The 17,876-nt window shown below is 31.1% G+C and overlaps 2 protein-coding genes across 7 annotated transcripts; one reads left to right on the forward strand and one right to left on the reverse strand.

Annotated features, from left to right (window-relative positions):
• Window positions 1-1,866: 1,866 nt before the first annotated feature.
• LOC120082443 (uncharacterized) lies at window positions 1,867-5,500 on the reverse strand. Of its 6 annotated transcripts, XM_039037617.2 has the most exons (7): window positions 5,350-5,486; window positions 5,158-5,248; window positions 4,957-5,045; window positions 4,529-4,826; window positions 4,309-4,431; window positions 3,835-4,125; window positions 1,867-2,450 (listed from the first exon to the last, which is right to left on the reverse strand). In XM_039037617.2, exons 4-7 carry the CDS (start codon window positions 4,790-4,792, stop codon window positions 2,244-2,246), a joined length of 885 nt encoding a protein of 294 aa, XP_038893545.1. In that variant the 5' UTR covers window positions 4,793-4,826; window positions 4,957-5,045; window positions 5,158-5,248; window positions 5,350-5,486; the 3' UTR covers window positions 1,867-2,243. The 6 variants fall into 6 exon arrangements, with proteins under 6 accessions (XP_038893545.1, XP_090172101.1, XP_038893548.1 ...); XM_090315975.1 differs by having other exon boundaries at window positions 5,158-5,500; XM_039037620.2 differs by lacking the exon at window positions 4,957-5,045.
• A 7,347-nt stretch (window positions 5,501-12,847) lies between these two features.
• LOC120083580 (endonuclease 1-like) lies at window positions 12,848-17,547 on the forward strand. The gene is made up of 9 exons (XM_090316126.1): window positions 12,848-13,179; window positions 13,940-14,117; window positions 14,188-14,295; window positions 15,322-15,377; window positions 15,499-15,582; window positions 16,463-16,558; window positions 16,662-16,726; window positions 16,812-16,885; window positions 17,174-17,547. The coding sequence occupies exons 1-9, from the start codon at window positions 13,057-13,059 to the stop codon at window positions 17,299-17,301; spliced, it is 912 nt and encodes a 303-aa protein (XP_090172252.1). The 5' UTR covers window positions 12,848-13,056; the 3' UTR covers window positions 17,302-17,547.
• The last annotated feature ends 329 nt before the right edge of the window (window positions 17,548-17,876 follow it).

Consider the following 17,876-nt stretch of genomic DNA (forward strand, 5'->3'; position numbering starts at 1 on the left):
AAAAATTGTAAAATATATTTTTATTTAATTGAATTCACATATCAAATGAGTTTTAGGAATATTTCGACGAAAAATATGTATGTAGTTGAAAACTATGTAACATATAACAAAATAAAAAAACCTACAAAATGAAGATTTTTTTCCTGGAACATTATCTAGCAAGAATTAGTGAAAACTGGAGATTTGTTATCGGATGATCCTCCAAATTTGGAGGAATTAAAAGTGAAATTATTAAGAAATGTGGTAACATTCCATTGGGTGCTAAGATGATGGGGAGATTTTATTAAAAAAAAATCATGATGGAGTAAAAATACTGAGGAACAATAGGAAGAAGAAGAAGAAAAGAAGATGATAATGAAATTCATGGAGAAAAATTAGAAATCAAAAGTTTTGATTTCTCTTTGGTTTTTCATCTTATTAACCATATTTCTTCGAGAAATGTGATGAGTTAATTGTTGTTCATTACCCAAAAAAGAACAAACGAAAGAAAGAAAGAAAAACTTTAAAAATTAAAAGAAAAGATTGCATTTCATATTTTATTCAAACAAAGATGGGTAGAATTATTGAATAAAAAAGTTTCAAAACAAAAAATAGTAATAAAAAAACTGCACTAGATACCTAGTCACATGAACTCAACTTTGCACCCCAAACACAGACATATGAACTCAGACCAAATAATTCTGCACTCAAATACAAACATATGGACTCCATATACATATAAACTGCAGACATCCTATCTCAACTTAGCGTCCCAAATAGCCTCGAAAGTTTTTAGAATTCAGCTCACCCAAGAGACTTCAAGGCAATATGACCAATATACTCTTTAAATTTTTTGGAGAAAATATCTTTTTGGTCCTAGGATTTGATTCTTATATTTCAAAATTTTACACTTTTAGTCTTTAAGATTTTAATTTGATTTAAATTTAGTTCATACCTTTTAATATTATCATTTTACTATTGAGATTTGATCTTTATTTAAATTTGGTCCCTAGGTTTGAATATTTACATTTTTAACCTCAAGCTTTTACTAAATATTCACTTTGAATTTTTAAGTTGATTTCAATTAATTACTGAAGTGAAATTTTAATATTAATTTAAATAATGATGGAATAAATAGTGAAATTTAATTCATTCTAATTATTTAAAATGAATTAATAGACATTAACACGAAATACCATAATGAGTATTTAGTGTCATTAAGAGCATAGTTCAATTAACATAGTGTTCATACTATCGATCTCGAGGTTTGAGGTTCAATTCCCCCACCACACACTTTAATTACAATACCTTTTCAAAAAAAAAAAAAAAAAAAGTATTTAGTAAACAATCAAAGATTAAAAGAGAAAAACTTGGAATCTAGGGACCCAAATTGAAACAAAACTCAAGCCTTAAAGGTAATTTGTAATATTTTAAAGCCTAAGAATTAAATTGAAATCAAATTCAAAACTTAATGACTAAAAGTGTAACATTTGGAAATTTATGAATTAGATAAAAACTAGAACTAAAACTTAAGAACAAAAATGGTATTTTCACCTAATATAAGCTATATGAACAAAAAATATTTTTGACAATTCTCGGTTGAAATACCATTTTGACCCTTGAACTTAGAGATTTGTTCAATTATAGTTCCTGTAGTTTTAATGAATCTTAAATTTAGTATCAAAGTTAATTCCCGTCGAAATTCGCTAAATAATAATAACAATAATTCTTATGCAAGAAATTATAATTTGTAAACATCTTTCCAAAATTTGGAGTGAAAATACTAATAAATGACGTAGGAACTAAATTTAAGATTTTTTTAATACTAAAATTTAAACTACATGAGCTTAAACAAACTTCAAAAGAGGGTATAGGATGGAAATGGTATTTAAACATAAACCACTTCAAGTATCTCATTTATACACTTTTCCCCTTCTAAAGTGTAAATTATAAGGTTCATTTAAAACATTGATACAGAAACAATAATTCTAAGCCCACTAACCTTTCAGGCAAGTGTCCATGGATGGTTTCATGGGCCCAAGACTATTTCAACAACAAAATTTTCTGATCTAAATTCTGCTTTCTTGAGTACATATTTTTCCATTTCTGTTGAAGACAACCAAACTGAAACTGAGCAAAGAACAGAATTTCCACAAGGTTGATAAATACTGTTCATTATATACAAGACTAGTCAAATGGTAACTACAAATTTCTCTGTCAAAGCTTTAGACCCCAATATATTTTCATCAAAGCTACTACCACCATTAATCGTTCTTTCTCATTTTCAGTTTTCTTTCAACTTCTCCACTGTAAGGTTCAACATGGAAGGCATACTGCTGTAAAACAGAGAAGACAATCATCTCTAAACATATCAACACGTTCTGAAAAGCCTCTTCAACATGCTCAACGTCTAACCAGATGTGGTTTGACCTGATAATGCCCAGTGCAACAAGTATATCTAGCACTACACCCTGAAAGGTGGAAGGCATGTCAAGGCAAAGCAAGAACAGTAACATAATTACTGAAACAAATTCAATGAAGGACAGAAGAAAAAGGAGATTGCTTAGATTCTTTAACAATACGTTTGGGAATTCAAAGAATAGAGTCAAATTGAAACAATTAGATGCCAAAACTATACTGATAAAGAATGAATCTATTGGAAAGGACTAGGTTCTGTTAAGTTACCTAGTTAGGGATATTAGTATGGTATTAATAAGGGGCATAAGTGTAACTAGATAGGGAGTTAATTAGTTTATCTTGTTATACATAGGAGGATGAGTGAGGGAGGGGAGAACTGATGAGTGAGGGAGGGGAGAATTGATGAGTGATCTAGGGCTAGGGTTAGCATTCTTAAGAGGGGAGGTTCCAAGTGCCTTTATACTTGGGTAATCTCATAGTTCTTCATTTTTCATATTTCAATATATTTCAGAGCTTATTCTAGTTAGGAGGTATCCTAACCTTCAGCTGAAAATAACTACATTATATATTCTATTGATTTAAGAGATTTTCTCGAGTGCTGAAAATTCATTATGAATCTTTGTTGACGGGTTAACTTATGAGTTGCTTGCACATTACTTTATGCTCCCGTAAATTAAGGAAAAGCCTACATATAAAAAGAATATTGATACGACCAATTGTGAAGCTCTAGATATCCTCTTAGTTCATATAGGTAGAATACACAGAAATTTCTACTTGAGCATTTTCGAATGCACCCCCTCACACCACCACCACCAAAGAAAAAACCCAATGAAGTTATTGAGAATCCCACGTTGGAAAAACTAAGGGACTTACACTCATAAGATAGATGGACTACTTCTCTCATCGCCAATTGATTTTGAGATGAAACCCTTACTATCAATGGTTTTAGAGCCCATAAAGCCCTGGGTATTGTTGGTCCAATAAGAAGAAATTGTGATCTGATCAAGAATGGTGAACCCAAAAGAGACACTATCTTAAGAGGGCACGTTGAGAATTCCATATTGAAAAAATCAAGAGAACTCCTTATAAGATAGATGAGCTACTCCTCTCATCATCAATTAGTTTTGAGATAAAACCTCATATTATCAAATAGAAGTAAACATCAACATAGCTAGACCAGAGGCAGTACGGAATATGCAAACTGCGCAAAAGAGAGTTAAAGTCAAAACAATAGCTTTCTGATCCTAAAACTTGCCAAAAAAAAAAAAAAAAAAAAAAGAAGAGGCTACTTGTATTTGACCTTAGTGCTCCATTTGGTGGTTTTCTCATTCTCATATTATTTGTAATTTTTCTTGGGGGAAGGTGGTTTTGGTGAGTGATAAAAAAGGAATACAAGCTTGCTTATTCGGGGCAACAGATCTAAATTAGATTTTTTACCTGCCAAAAGCAGAAAAATACAATTCCTTTGATGCACATGAACTTGGCCAATGGATTGTGTGGTTTAAGTTCCTTGGCGAAAACATGGTAGAAGACAACCAGAGAATACATTGCCAAAGAAACTGAGATGTTAAGGATGATGGTAAATGTCCATCTTAACCAGCTGGGATACATTCCCAACAGTTGCAGCGTTATCATCAAAATAGAGCAAACAGGGCGGATGACAACAAATTGCCATGTCCAATGTTTGAGAAGAAGTAGATGTCGATGGTCCAAACGGACAGTTCGAGGCTGCAAGTTTCATCACAAATAAAAGTCAAGGTATATGAAAGAACGAACAAAAAAAATCAAGAAGAAAACAATGGAATGATGTCCTAAGAGCCCCAATAGAAAGGACAATGGAATCCAATTGATCCCAATGACAACCACAGAATCCAATCTGGCAAATAATATGCAATGCATGCCTTTTTGTACCTGAAATAGTGTTACTGGAAACGAGTGATGAATTTCTCTTCCTTTGATTTCATCCGGTATAACATTTTTGTTCATAGATATATTCAGGTAGCTATACATCAGAGCTAAGAACTTAGCAATTACCTGCCATTCAACACATACAGTCAAGAGGCAATTAAGATGAACTCAACTAGACTGAGCACAAGGCCAAGATAAACTCAACCATGTTGAAGCAACTCACCAAAGCTTCATAACATTCCTTAATAGAATCCAGAAACATGAAAAACTCCTTGCTTCCCTTGATATCTAGCAAACCCACAAATGAGTCAACTGCATACAAGGGAGCCATTAATATAATAATTACTATGGCCTTTTGCTCCTTGGGATTCTTCCAGTAAAAGAGATGCTGAGATAATAACTGCATGGTGTAATGCATTGTCAACATCACACAGAATCCAGATCCTACTACAGTCAGCTGTTCAGGATTCAATGTGGATAAATCCATTATTCCGAAGTAGAAATAAAACCTACGGCAGAATCTGCAAAAACAACATCAATAATTATCACTATTAAGAAATCACATCAACCCCAATCCCACACATAATCGTTTTAACTTAAACTCCAAATGATATTGGGGAAACAGTTCCTAGAATCAGCAAAAGCAAATACCTTCAAACATAATTACTAATCATAGCTCTTTGTCTCCATTAATATAACCAAACATATTGTGCTATCAACATCGACTACGTTCAATTGCACTACAGAAACAAACAGAAAGGGAAATTTATGCCCTTGGAGAATATACACCGAACAGCTTCAAATCTTTATGGATAATTAAAGGAAATTAGAGGGCAGAGTTAACGAATATACCCAAAATCAAGGTGGATTTCAGCTTTAGACGATCAGTATTTGGGATTTGGGGTAGAGTTTCAGATTCATTGAGATCTAGCGGAAGTTGTATCTGACATGAATAGAAAAAAAGAAATGAAGATTTTGAAAACTCACTTCGAATCGGAATGGTTCGCTGTAATTGGTTGAGGTACTTTACAGTCGGAAAGTTACCCGTCAGCGGCGCGCCGATCAAAATACGAGAAATATGTTAAAACTAAGAATGGGAAGGACGAATGTGATTGACCCAGAAATTGTTCAGCAGGGCTGCCGCGAATGGGGATTTTCTTTTAATTAATTTTTGAAGTTTCAGCTTGAGAAATTTTAAAAGATTGAAAAAATGTAAAATTATTTATGGAAATATTAAAAAAAATATTGATAAATATTCGTAAATTTTAATCTATTAGTGATAGATTTCTATAAATTATAAATAATTTTTTTTTTAATTTTTAAAAATCTCCAAATTTTAATCATACAATTCATAATAAATGCTTTTATCAAGTTAATTGAGAGGAAAAATGGAATTACTTCCTTTCCAAAAAAAAGTAAACCTCACTTTAAATACATCAGCCATAACATGTATATAGCACAAGTGTTCCAAAATTAAATAACTAAAATACATTCAAAATCTTGTGTGGTACACTTATTCTAATACCCCCTCCTCAATATAGACCGTGTTGACTAAATACATCCATCTTGACCAAAAACCATAAAGAACACGGGAAGCGAACAGTTTAGTAAACATGTCAGCAAGCTGAGCCTTTGATCGGATAGGCAGAAGCTTCAAAATACCACGATCAATTTGTTCCCTCACGAAATGGTAATCAATTTCAATGTGCTTAGTTCATTTGTGAAAAGTAGGATTGGATGCAATGGCAATAACAACCTCAATATCACATAAAACAACAATAGGGGTAGGGGAAACAATCTGCAAGTCATAAATAATATTGTTAAAGTAAATTAATGAAATCAACTTCTACAAAGTTTGTTGTAACCGTTGTACACAAAACAAACTATAAATACACTTGTAGCTAGATTTTATATGCATCGTACAAATCAAAAGGAAAAAAAACTAGCTAAGTACTCATATGTAGATCTTCAAGATCATCTCCAAGACTAATATCAGCTCATCTTCGTGGATGTAGGCTATTTTTGGGTCGAACCACATAAAATTCTTTGTGTCTTTGTCTTTCTCTTCCTCTGCTTCATCTTCTTGTTTTGATCTCCAACTTCTTCATCTTCCTCAAGAAAATTTGCCAGCATCTCTCTATTTTCTTTTCTCTCTTGAGTTCATTTGAAAAGAAAGAAATTCATTTAGTGTAGCCATTCAAAGCATTTAATTTCAATGAGTGCTTTGAACAATATCAGATCGTCAACGTGTAGAGCTGAGGTTTTCTTTCACGCGGATTGTGCTTTTAGCACATGGTTTTGCCTTCAGCTGGTTTTCCTCAAAGATTAAAATGGTTTTCTTCTTTTACTTGGGCCTTAGTCCCATTTAGTAAAGCCCCAAAGTTTCATTTGTCTTCAACTTCCAAAGGCCCTACAAATATGATTGATCCACAAAATTGCTGACTTTTTGGCCCTTAATCTTAAATTAATTAATATTTTGATAATAAACTTGTTCTTGTTCACTAATAATTTTAGTATTTCAAGGTGTCCATTACGTAGAGCTCGGGACAACGATTCCAACACAATTTGAATCACTCAAATCGGAGCTCAAACGAAGAAGAAATAGGCAAAACAAGCTTAATAGAAAAATCTCAAACTCATCACGTGGCATATTATTTTTCATCAAAGTGAACCAATTGAAAAGTGCCAGTTGAAGCAATGGAGGAGTAATACATAGTGAACTTTTGATTTTTGGATTAGTTAAGAAAAGAACTTGTTCTTAAACATCTTAACTTCCTTACCTTAAAATTTGAGCCTCTAATTCCTCCTATTAAGCTCAAAATTCCTCATCTTCTCTACTTGCCCAAGGACTTCAAAACTTGTAACACTTGGGAAAAATCTTTAAGCTTCAACTTGAATTCATGGAAAAATCCAGTTGGCAGCCCAAACTCATCCTCTGCACTAAACACCCTTCAGAATGATATAAATTCCCTTCACAAGTGAGAATGCCAAATCGATCTCTCATTCTTAGTTCCCTTATATACTTATGAATGCATGAGTAGATGGTTTATTGTGATGACAACTAGGCCACTAAGTTATGCTTAAGGCTCTAAGCACGACACCTGGCCCACTGAGCTTGGTGATTAAGCTGAATTCCTCTACCTTAATTCGACGCATCGATTGTCTCTCAGCGCACAGGTAAGTACCTATCACATAGGCCTGCCAACGCACAAGCTAGTATTTGTTTCATAAGATCCTCTCTCTCGGCCATCACCTCACAATCTGCGCCTAAGCTTTTGATCATCTGTCAACCTAACCTCTTTGCCCCTCGGTCAGTTCATATCTTTCGCCTTGCGACCTGCCTAGCCCTTGCCTTGACGCCCCTTTTACACTCTCTTAGGCAAGTCTGGTTGCACGCATCCGACATGCCTTAGCCTTCACTTAGTTCCTCATGGCCCTTAACGCAAGCCTTACACTTAACCATTTTCCCTCTTTACAAGACCATCTTCACGCTCTATAATTTCTTCTAAGCGTCACATTGCTCCCTTTACCTGAGAGCCTAAGCTTTCATACTTAGAATATTTTTCCTTAAATAACTTCTAATGCCCTTTCTAAACACAACATGAATGATTGTGAGGTCCAATGCTGAAGTAGGGATCGTTTCCAACTCTTAAATCTTTTAGACTTAAAAATACATAAATCTCAAATTATGTAAATTAGGGAGAAAATTTTACAGCATGCTTTTAAATAAGGAATTAAGATTAGAAATAATTTACCCTTGAAGCCAAACACTTCACGAATGCCTTCTTGATCCAGCCACGAACTCTCCAATTGATTATGAACAAATACAGTAACCCAAAATGGTCACCACCAAGAGGTAATCCTCTGTATTCTCCGTAGGATTGAGAATTAGCAAGATGTATGGGCTTTGCTAATTTTTTGGGAGAGGGAAAGGATTTGAAAGGAGAGGAATTTCGCAGTGTTTGTGAAAGAGATTACTGGGAGATCAAGACTAGTAAGTAACCTTGAGACTTTCTCTGTGTGAGAAGCAAGAGGAAGAAAAAGATTTCATTTAATCTTCTATTCCCACGTACGTGATTGGAGTGAAACCAGAGGAGGGAGTTATAACTCTCTCCTTTTATTAAATACAAATTTAATTAAAACTATTTTAATTTAATTAAAAATATATAATTATAAAATAACTACTTTATTATATAATATATATATATTATATTATATGTTATATCTAATATACCATATAACCTATAGTTTTTATATTGTATAAAATAAATAACCTATATGGCTTGAATTCTCTCAATCATTTATGGTATTTAATATAAATCTCATTTATACTAAATTTAATTATATGAATCTAATCCATACAATTAATATCTGAATCATATTCAAATATTTAATCTTTCTCAAAATAAACTTTATATTATAATGTATCAAATACATTATATTAATTATATCATATATAATTAATTTAAATTAATTATATCACATATAATTAATTCCCTCAATTAATTTGAACAATTCAAATTAATCCAAAATTAATTCTCAATAATCCTAGTTGAGCTACAGAGAGGACCTTATGGACCTATAGATTGAAACTCCAATCGTACTTGGATAACTAATTAAATTATCCAACATCTATTAACTGTCAGTCACTCCACTAAAGACCGAAAGTTGCACTATTTGCACTATATATTTCTGTGTCCATTGGATATAACCTACAGGGATTAGTGAGAATTAATTTAGGTTATCTGACAACAGGGATTATGAAAACAGAAATGAAAATTGTGTCGGTCGAGTATCGAGTAATATGTAAGTGCATATCGAGGAACATGATGCAAGGATAATCGAGTTTTTAGTGAATGATTCTAAAATACAAAAAACGAGAAGAATGTTACCTGATGATAGTCAAGTTAAACTACAAACAAGGAGAAGAATATTACCTGATGTAGAAATAGTGGAGTTTCGAGAGTAGAGGTGTTGTCGTCGAAGGATATACAATCGGATGAACAGAGAGAATAGTCTAAGGTCATGGGAAGTGGTGAAATGATGGACTTCAAATGCCTTTAAACGGGTTTTGAATTCAAAATAATCGAGTATAAAGTAATCGAGCATCGAGTATGACGTTGATATGATCGAGTATACACGTGTCGATTGCAGCCATATCGAGTGACCATGAAGTTGGATGTCGAGTGACCTTCAAATGGGTTATGAATTCAAAATAATTGAGCATCGAGCATGACGTTGACATGATCGAGTATACACGTGTCAATTGCAACCGTATTGAGAAACCATGAAGCTGGGTATCGAGTGACTGTGCATCGAGGAACGTGTGACGAGCCATTAGAAAACATATAATGAGCCATCGAGGATTGAGAAAATTTGTATTGATAGGCGCGATGAGTGCATGGTAGAGGCGAATCGGTAAAATCACATGCTTATGACGTAAGCAGAAGGCCACTTTCTATTAATTTCTCTCAAGGAGGCCATTTTTCATTTGGGCCTCCCAATGAGGCCATCTGTACAAAAAAACCCATTTTTTTTCTTGAACAATCACATTATATCAAGAAAACACTCATGAAATATAATTATTTTGATTGTAAACGTGTGTCTACTCCATTTGATTCAAGTGTACACTTATTCCTTATTGAAAATGAAAGTAATGTAATTAATTAAAAGGAATATGCTAGTATGATTGGTAGACTACAATATGCAACTAATTGTACTAAACTGGACATTGTATATGTAGTAGGAGTTTCTAGCATATTTACAAGTAAGTCAAGTAAAGAGCATTGACACATCTTTGATCGTGTTATGAAATATTTATAGGGAACTAAAGATCATGGCTTACTCTATAAAAAATATCCTACTGTTATTGAAGGATTTTCTTATGCTAACTGGAATACTTATCAAGTGATTCTCTATCTACCATAGGATATATTTGTACCTTGGGAAGTAGTGTTATTTGTTGGAAATCTAAAAAACAAACGATTATTCCTAACTCTACTATAAAAGTAGAGCTTATTGTTTTAGCCTTTGCTAATGAGGAAGCAAGTTGGTTAAGAGATTTATTTATGAAATTCCAATGTAGGAGAAACTAATACATCCTATCTTGATAAATTGTGATAGCACTACCACAAGTGATAGAGTAGAAAATTGTTTTTATAATGGTATATCCAGACCTACAAGAAGAAAACACAGTACCGTGAGATCTTATATGAGTAATAGAATCATTAATGTGAATTACATTAAATCTTGTGATAATCTTGTAGATCTATTAACAAACGTCTTAACTAGAGAAAGGGTTTGAAACACATCGATAGGAATAGGGTTGAAGCCCAAGAATACCCACCTAATGATTAGAGATCCTGAGAATTAGGTTCAAGGGAAAAACAAATTATAAGGTGGCCCAGAAATGTACTATCTTTATATATTGATCCATCCTTATGATGTGAGTGCATTTCCTATAACAATGTGGAGGGTTGAGTATTTCAATAAACTCTTAGTAAAATTTGTAGCTCTTATGAGTGGGGTGTGTTATGTTATAGGAACGCCCTTGATAAATTTTACCTATATAAATGTGAGAGTGAGGTTGCTCTCTATGAGAATATAGGGCTTATTCTCAAATACATTCATAAAATACTGGGATCAACTCAAAACCTTAAAGTGTCGACCAATAAAGCTCGGGTCAACACCTGGAGAATTATGTGAGGATGATAAGTTTTCTATTTCCATTTTAACGTTATAGTTCAAGTCAAAACATACTTTTGTTGGAATAGAGATTATTATTTCACTAGTATAAAGGTTCAATGCAGAGTAACACCTTTATAATGCATAATTATCTTTCTTTTGGCCAATTCTATTGTGATACTTATTTTAAAAATTAAAAAAATGAGTGGGGGAATATTGCTACATTTTTAAATCTTTGATAAGTTTGACTAAATTGAAGTTTCACTTTGGAGAAATAATGAAAAAAATTTAATTCTTAAAGAGGAAAATGTATTTGGTTGAATGTTAAACAAATTCCTATTTATTATATAGTAAATTCCACATCTATAATTTTACTATAAATAGGTCTCTAACTTCGCTCTACAAAATACCAATCAATACTCAATATATATTTCTTTCTTACTTTCTCTCATTAGCTCTTTTAAGAGCAATTGATAAAAAAGAAGGATGTTTTTTATGTGGAGCTTTGAGCTCAACTGAGTGATTCTACACAATGTTTCAGTTGGATTATTATATCATGGAGGGGACATGCCAGTGAATAGCTGCTACAACCCGATAGTTGATATAAAGAACTTCAATACACATCGCAAAGGGCTTGAATCTCCTTAAAAGAGCGAGATATTTATGTCTCAACCTAATTGTTTACATGTCTATTTTTCAATATTTACTTTATTTTTCTCTGTTACTTGTAATTTCTTCATTAAAAAAGGCCGAGCAATGACGAAATTAAATTCGTCACCAATCATTAGTGTGTTGATGTTGTTTGCTCACACATTAATTTGGACTTACGATAACAGTAATTGCGACGAAATAATCGTTGTGACAATATTCTTTCCATAGCAAGCCAAGAAAAGATGCGTTGGGTTGCATGTTTTTGGCTTGCAACGACGAACAAGGTTGATGCAAGCACAATGAGACGAAAAAAATACTATTTTTGTCCACATTTGCAACTAAACCCAATTTCATCCAAAGCTAGGGACGAAAAAAATCATCGCAAATTATGACGTATAGTTCATCCCTGGACTTGTGTGACGATTGGTTGTTATTTGTCTCTATAATTTCGTTGCTAAAGTGATTTTTTTTTTCCTTTTGTAATGTTGCTTCTTAATATTACTTGCACCTATCATGAGTAAATATATTAGCTTGTTTTATGTGGACGATATTTTTTTGTGTTCAAAGTTCAGGGAAGTAGTATTTATAAGGCTACTTCTTAAAACCAAACCGTTATTAAATTAGAATATGTATAATTCCACACCTGAAATGAAATGTGAGAATTATTGAGGAACAATCATTTTAATTAAAAAAAAAAAAAAGTTAAAAAATCACTTTTAGTTTCTAAACTTTCATAAAAATAATAATTTAGTCCCTAAACTTTTGTTTATAACAGTTTAGTCCATGTGTTTTACAATTTATAACGATTTAACTTATATGGTAGAAATTAGTGTGAAGGTTTAATGAGATTTTTTTTTTTTTTTTTTTTTTGCATAAATAAATCGACAAACTAATTAGAGACTTAATATTATTATAAGATATAAAATCTACATCATAAAATAATAAAAATGGGCATTTAATTTGGAGGAATGTTTGAAAAAAATGAAGCATAGTTGCTTGTCGTAATGTAAAACATGGGTGGCTTCTAACTACGGATAGAGACGAAACCAAATGAGAATAAAATAAGGTCTTCGTTTTGCACATAACTATTTGCTAATTAATATATGTGTAGTTCTGAGAGTTTGCAAACCATAGAAAATGACATTATAGTCCTCATGTCCTGCATGCGCCTAAATAAAAGTCCCCAACTTGCTTGCCGTCCAACTCCAAGTTTCAGATTTATGGTACCTTAAAAATTTGCCAATATTTCAACCCAATTGCTTGCACTCAACCAATACCTCTCTTTTAATACACAATATTATAACTTGGTCTCATTATCTCTCTGCATATATATATATATATATATATATATATATATATAGCCATTTATAAGCTTAATTCACCATTGATGTGCAAACATTTCTTTAGCTCATCAATATGAGAAAAACAATGTGGCTGTTTAGATTTCTGGTTTTGCTGAGTTCTATTTCTTTCCTAGTCCTGCCTTGTGCTCATGGATGGAGCAAAGAAGGTCATGTCCTAACATGTCAAATTGCACAGGTAATTTAACTTGCCCTATGTTGTTTTTCGGAAAATTTTCACATATAGACTTATTTACAGAAATAGCAAAAATAAAATACTCATAAATAATAATAAGCTTGTATCAGCATCTATCATTGATAGAAACTGATATTGATAGAGGTTGATAGAAGTCTATCATAAAAACTGACAGAAATCTAAAATGATTAAAGTTTGGTATTCTGCGTAAATAGTTATCTAAGATTCCAACATTATTTGATCTCTAAATTAAATTTTTTTTACCTTTTATCAGTTGATTATGTTCATACATTAACTTTTCTCTATTTTAAACTTAAAACAATTTATAAAATTTTGCTTTTAAATTTGACGAAGTGTATCAATTATGATCTATTTGTGTCTTTAACTTTGATAAAGGTTCAACTTTTACCTTTTAGACTTTCAATTGCATAATAATTAAAACAAACGTAGTAACACGTGTGGGGTTTAATGAGTTATAAAATAAATATTAGCTAAGAAATTGATGAATAAAAAGAGAATAACACACAAATAAATTACCGATTGAATTTGTGAGTTTTGAAAGATAACTATTAATATCTAACTCTCGATTTTATGGCAAAACTTACTTTTTGTTCAAAGTAGAAAATTTTTACTCGGCTTTTAATCTTTGTATGTTAAAATTGGTAAGCAAAGAAAAAAAAAAAAACACAAAAAATGAAAATATCACCTAAATATTTAATTAAATTAGTTGAATGATGAAAGGGGATGTATTTGAAATATATAGGAGCTGCTGAATGGAGAGGCAACAGAGGCGGTTCAAGATCTGCTACCTGAAAGTGCGGGCGGAAATTTATCGGCGTTGTGTGTATGGGCGGACCAGATCCGACTCCAGTCTAAGTATCGGTGGGCGAGTCCCCTTCACTACGCCAATACGCCCGACACCTGTTCTTTCCTCTACAAGAGTAACCCCCTCTTTCTTACCTTTGTTTCTTTCGTTTCCATTATTCATATTAAACGCTGCGTTTCGTTCAGGGGATTGTCATAATACCGCCGGTCAGCCTGACATGTGCGTCGCCGGTGCCATTCGAAATTTCACCACTCAGCTCACCACCTACAGAACACAAGGCTCCGACAGCCCACGTAAGTCACCCCACCCGACCCGTATCAGAGTCCACTTCAATTATTTACGTTTTCTTTTATTTTCTTTTATTTCTTTATTTTATCACTAGCTCTCTAGTTCAGTTTCCATTTGTTTTTTAAATTTCAGAATATTACATATTAGTCTTTTGGTTTCAGTTTAATCCAAATCGTTACAAATTTACATTAAAATTTATAATTTTCTTTTAGGTTTGTCCCTAAATTTTAAGATTTGTATTTTTAACTTCGATTTTTATTAAACATTCACTTTCGATCATGTACAGATTAATTAATTTAAAATAATTATGAATTGAACTAAAATAGTGAAATTTGATTTATTTTAATTCTTTTAATTATTTTAAATTAATTAATAGACATTAACATTAAAGATGGATGAAAGCAAACATAGTTCAATTGATATACAAGTTTATTAGTAATCATGAGATTTGTGGTTCGTATCTCCTTACTCCTCATTGTATTTAGAAAGAAAAAAAATACTAAAAATAGAAAATTAAATATTTAATTAAAAAAATCAATGTTAAACATGCAAATCTTAAAATTTATAGACTAAATTGAAACCGATTTAAAATTTAAAAACTAAGAGGTTGTCTGGGACACCAATTAGAAGTTGATAGAGTGGATTATTACAACCCATCCCATGTTTGGGACACTAAATATAATACTGGTGTGTACCACTACTTACGACCTATAATTAAGTATTAAAACTCTCTTGCTCTCATCCTCTATTTTCTCTAATTTTTCTACGTTGGTACTTACTATTTTCTATCTAACCAAAAATAATTTACGCCTAAACATAAATAATATAACTTAAACTAAAATAGACTATTATAACCCACTAACTATAATAATTATTGAATATGATAACCACAACATTTCAAACCTCATTTTGAAATTTGAAACTAGAAAAAAGATTAGGGATTATTATTATTATTATTATTGTTTGGCATCGTCACCAGGAAATTATTTGTTTTTGAAGACGACGATTTCCTTTTTAATTGGTTGTTGTAGATAACTTGACGGAGGCGTTGCTGTTTCTATCGCATTTCGTTGGGGATATACATCAGGTAAACTAAAGTTATAGAAAAATGTTAATTTGAATTGCTTTAATTAATGTTAATTTGTATTTGTTTCAATTGATTATGAAAATCTAATTATAAATTACCCGGTGCTCTGTTTTTATTTCAGCCATTACACGTTGGGTTCGAGAGCGACGAGGGAGGTAACACCATAGAATTACGGTGGTTCCGCCGCAAGTCCAACCTCCATCATGTAAGACCTCCATCTAAAAACTTTTTTTTTTTTTTTTTTTTTTTTTTTTTTTTTTTTTTTTTTTTTTTTTTTTAATCTTCAGAAAGTCAATGAAATTCATAATTGATTTTTTAATTAAAAAATTAGGATAAATATCATGTATATTCCTAAATTTTAGGATTATATCCATTTAAACTATAAATTACTAATTGTATTAATTTAAATATTGATTTTTTGTAATTATATTAATTTACCCATTTCATTATGTTATGTTTTTAAAAACCGTAAAACTTATAATTTGTATCAATTAAATATTTAAATTTTAATAAACAAATCAAATTAGACTTTTAGTCCAAATTTTCTTTGAGAATTGTCTATGCATTTAATCTAATCATCAAATTTGTAAGACCAAAAATTGAAAAAGTCTAATCTATTCATGTTTGAGAATCAATGCACGAATAATTTTCAAACCTAATAGTAATAAAATGTCGAGTGATGCAAATCATAAGGTCAACATGATATTAGTCAGATGAAATGGATGCTTGAATTAATAATAACAACTTATTCTAATTTTCTTAAAATAAAAAAAAAACAATTTTGTGACCTATTGATTTATGAATTTTTCAATTTTATTTCTATTAAACTTTAAAGCGTTTAAGTAAATATTATATTTTATAGTTATTAAATATTTATTTAAGGGATCTTTTTAAATATAAAAAGTTATTTAAAAATATTTGTACTTTATAATAAAAGTTTAAAAAATATTTGCTATAAAACTATACAGAAATGGCTATAAATATTTTTACGATTTTTTAATTTATAAGAATTTCCTTTTATTTTATTCAAAATTTAGGAATCTTTCGAAATATTTAATAAAAGAAAAAGGAAATGAACCACGCAGGTATGGGACAGGGACATTATTCTTACAGCTGTGGCAGATTATTACGACAAGGACACAGGCCTCCTCTTAGAAGAACTTCAAAGGAATTTGACTAATGTAATTAATATACCTATTTTTCATTAATTACGATACTATTAGTTTATAAGTTTATTTGTTTTTTTAGTTCTTCATTTCTCATATGAACTTCCAATTTTTGTAGGGAATTTGGAGTAATGACGTTCCCGCATGGGAGAGTTGTGTTAAAGTTAATTCATGTGTTAATAAGTATATTTCTCTTTTTTCTTTTATCTCTCTCAAAATATTTGACCCTTTGAAATACTTATTTTAATTATATATGTTGGTGGAATAGATGGGCCGAAGAGAGTATAGACTTAGCTTGTAAGTGGGCATATGAAGGAGTCGAAGCTGGTATGACTTTATCAGGTAAACCAATTAATTAAATTTGTTTAAATTAATGTCAGGTCATTAATTAGATTTATATAATCAATCTTTAAATTAGATTCCACTACATCAATTGATTAAAAAAAAAAAAACAATATCTTGTTGATTGAGGGTTTTTATTGACCTTATGATTTAATTTTTAGTTTTTAGTTTTTTTTTTTTTCTAATTTGAATTATTTTTTTCGCTTGATCAATCATTAAATTAGGAAAGCCAATTAATCAGGAAGATAATGAAAGCCCTAATTATTAATTAATGTGATTTGTCCACAGACGATTACTTCGATTCGAGATTGCCAATTGTGACGGAACGATTAGCTCAAGGTGGTGTCCGGTTGGCAATGCTTTTGAACCGGGTTTTTTCTGAAGATACTACACGAGGATTTGCCTCGTCATCTTGATCAATTGGACCATCAAATTTAGCAGTTATTATTATTTTAAAAAAATTATGTCAGAAAATAATATATTAGATTTATTAGAGAAAGATTCGAAATAAATATATATTTAAAATTTTGTATTTAAATGGTAACCGAAAAAGAAAAGAAATTAAAAATTTACTAGTTCTAAGTTCTTCATCTATGATGTAATAATTGAAAATTAGAATATGACAATGTTAAATTAGTAATTTACTCTGAAATTCTATGAAATCCAACGAAAACCAACCATTTTAGTCAAGGAAGTTTTTAAAGTAAAAATAGGTTTTGAATCACTCCAAATTGTAAAATCATTCTATTTTTTGTATTAACAAATAATGAAATTCATTTGAAATTCCTCAAAATCATGAGCTTCTAAATAAGCTATAATGTTAATTTATAGAAAATCATAGATTTCAACTTTTTTTTTTTTTTTTTAATTTCATTTTGAGATAAAGCAAATTACATGTCATGTTCGCCATGCGATTTGGAAGACATAAGACTGATTGAGAATAAAATGACATTTAAGTTAATTTTATAAATTTCATATAATTATGGTACAT

The sequence above is a fragment of the Benincasa hispida genome, chromosome 8 (genome assembly GCF_027475165.1).
Source record: "Benincasa hispida cultivar pf3 chromosome 8, pf3_genome.v1.1, whole genome shotgun sequence".
NCBI classification, from domain to species: Eukaryota; Viridiplantae; Streptophyta; class Magnoliopsida; order Cucurbitales; family Cucurbitaceae; genus Benincasa; species Benincasa hispida.

Bases quoted from the DNA above. Each gene is read 5' to 3' on its own strand.
- LOC120082443 (XM_090315975.1), bottom strand. From the start codon at position 4,792: ATGGATTTATCCACATTGAATCCTGAACAGCTGACTGTAGTAGGATCT. The intron at 4,432-4,528 runs GTGAGTTGCTTC...GTTGAATGGCAG, and splicing joins AGGAATGTTATGAAGCTTTG to GTAATTGCTAAGTTCTTAGC. The intron at 2,451-3,834 runs GTAAAAAATCTA...TCCACCTTTCAG, and splicing joins TATTTTTCTGCTTTTGGCAG to GGTGTAGTGCTAGATATACT.
- LOC120083580 (XM_090316126.1), top strand. From the start codon at position 13,057: ATGAGAAAAACAATGTGGCTGTTTAGATTTCTGGTTTTGCTGAGTTCT. The intron at 13,180-13,939 runs GTAATTTAACTT...TGAAATATATAG, and splicing joins TAACATGTCAAATTGCACAG to GAGCTGCTGAATGGAGAGGC. The intron at 16,886-17,173 runs GTAAACCAATTA...ATTTGTCCACAG, and splicing joins AGCTGGTATGACTTTATCAG to ACGATTACTTCGATTCGAGA.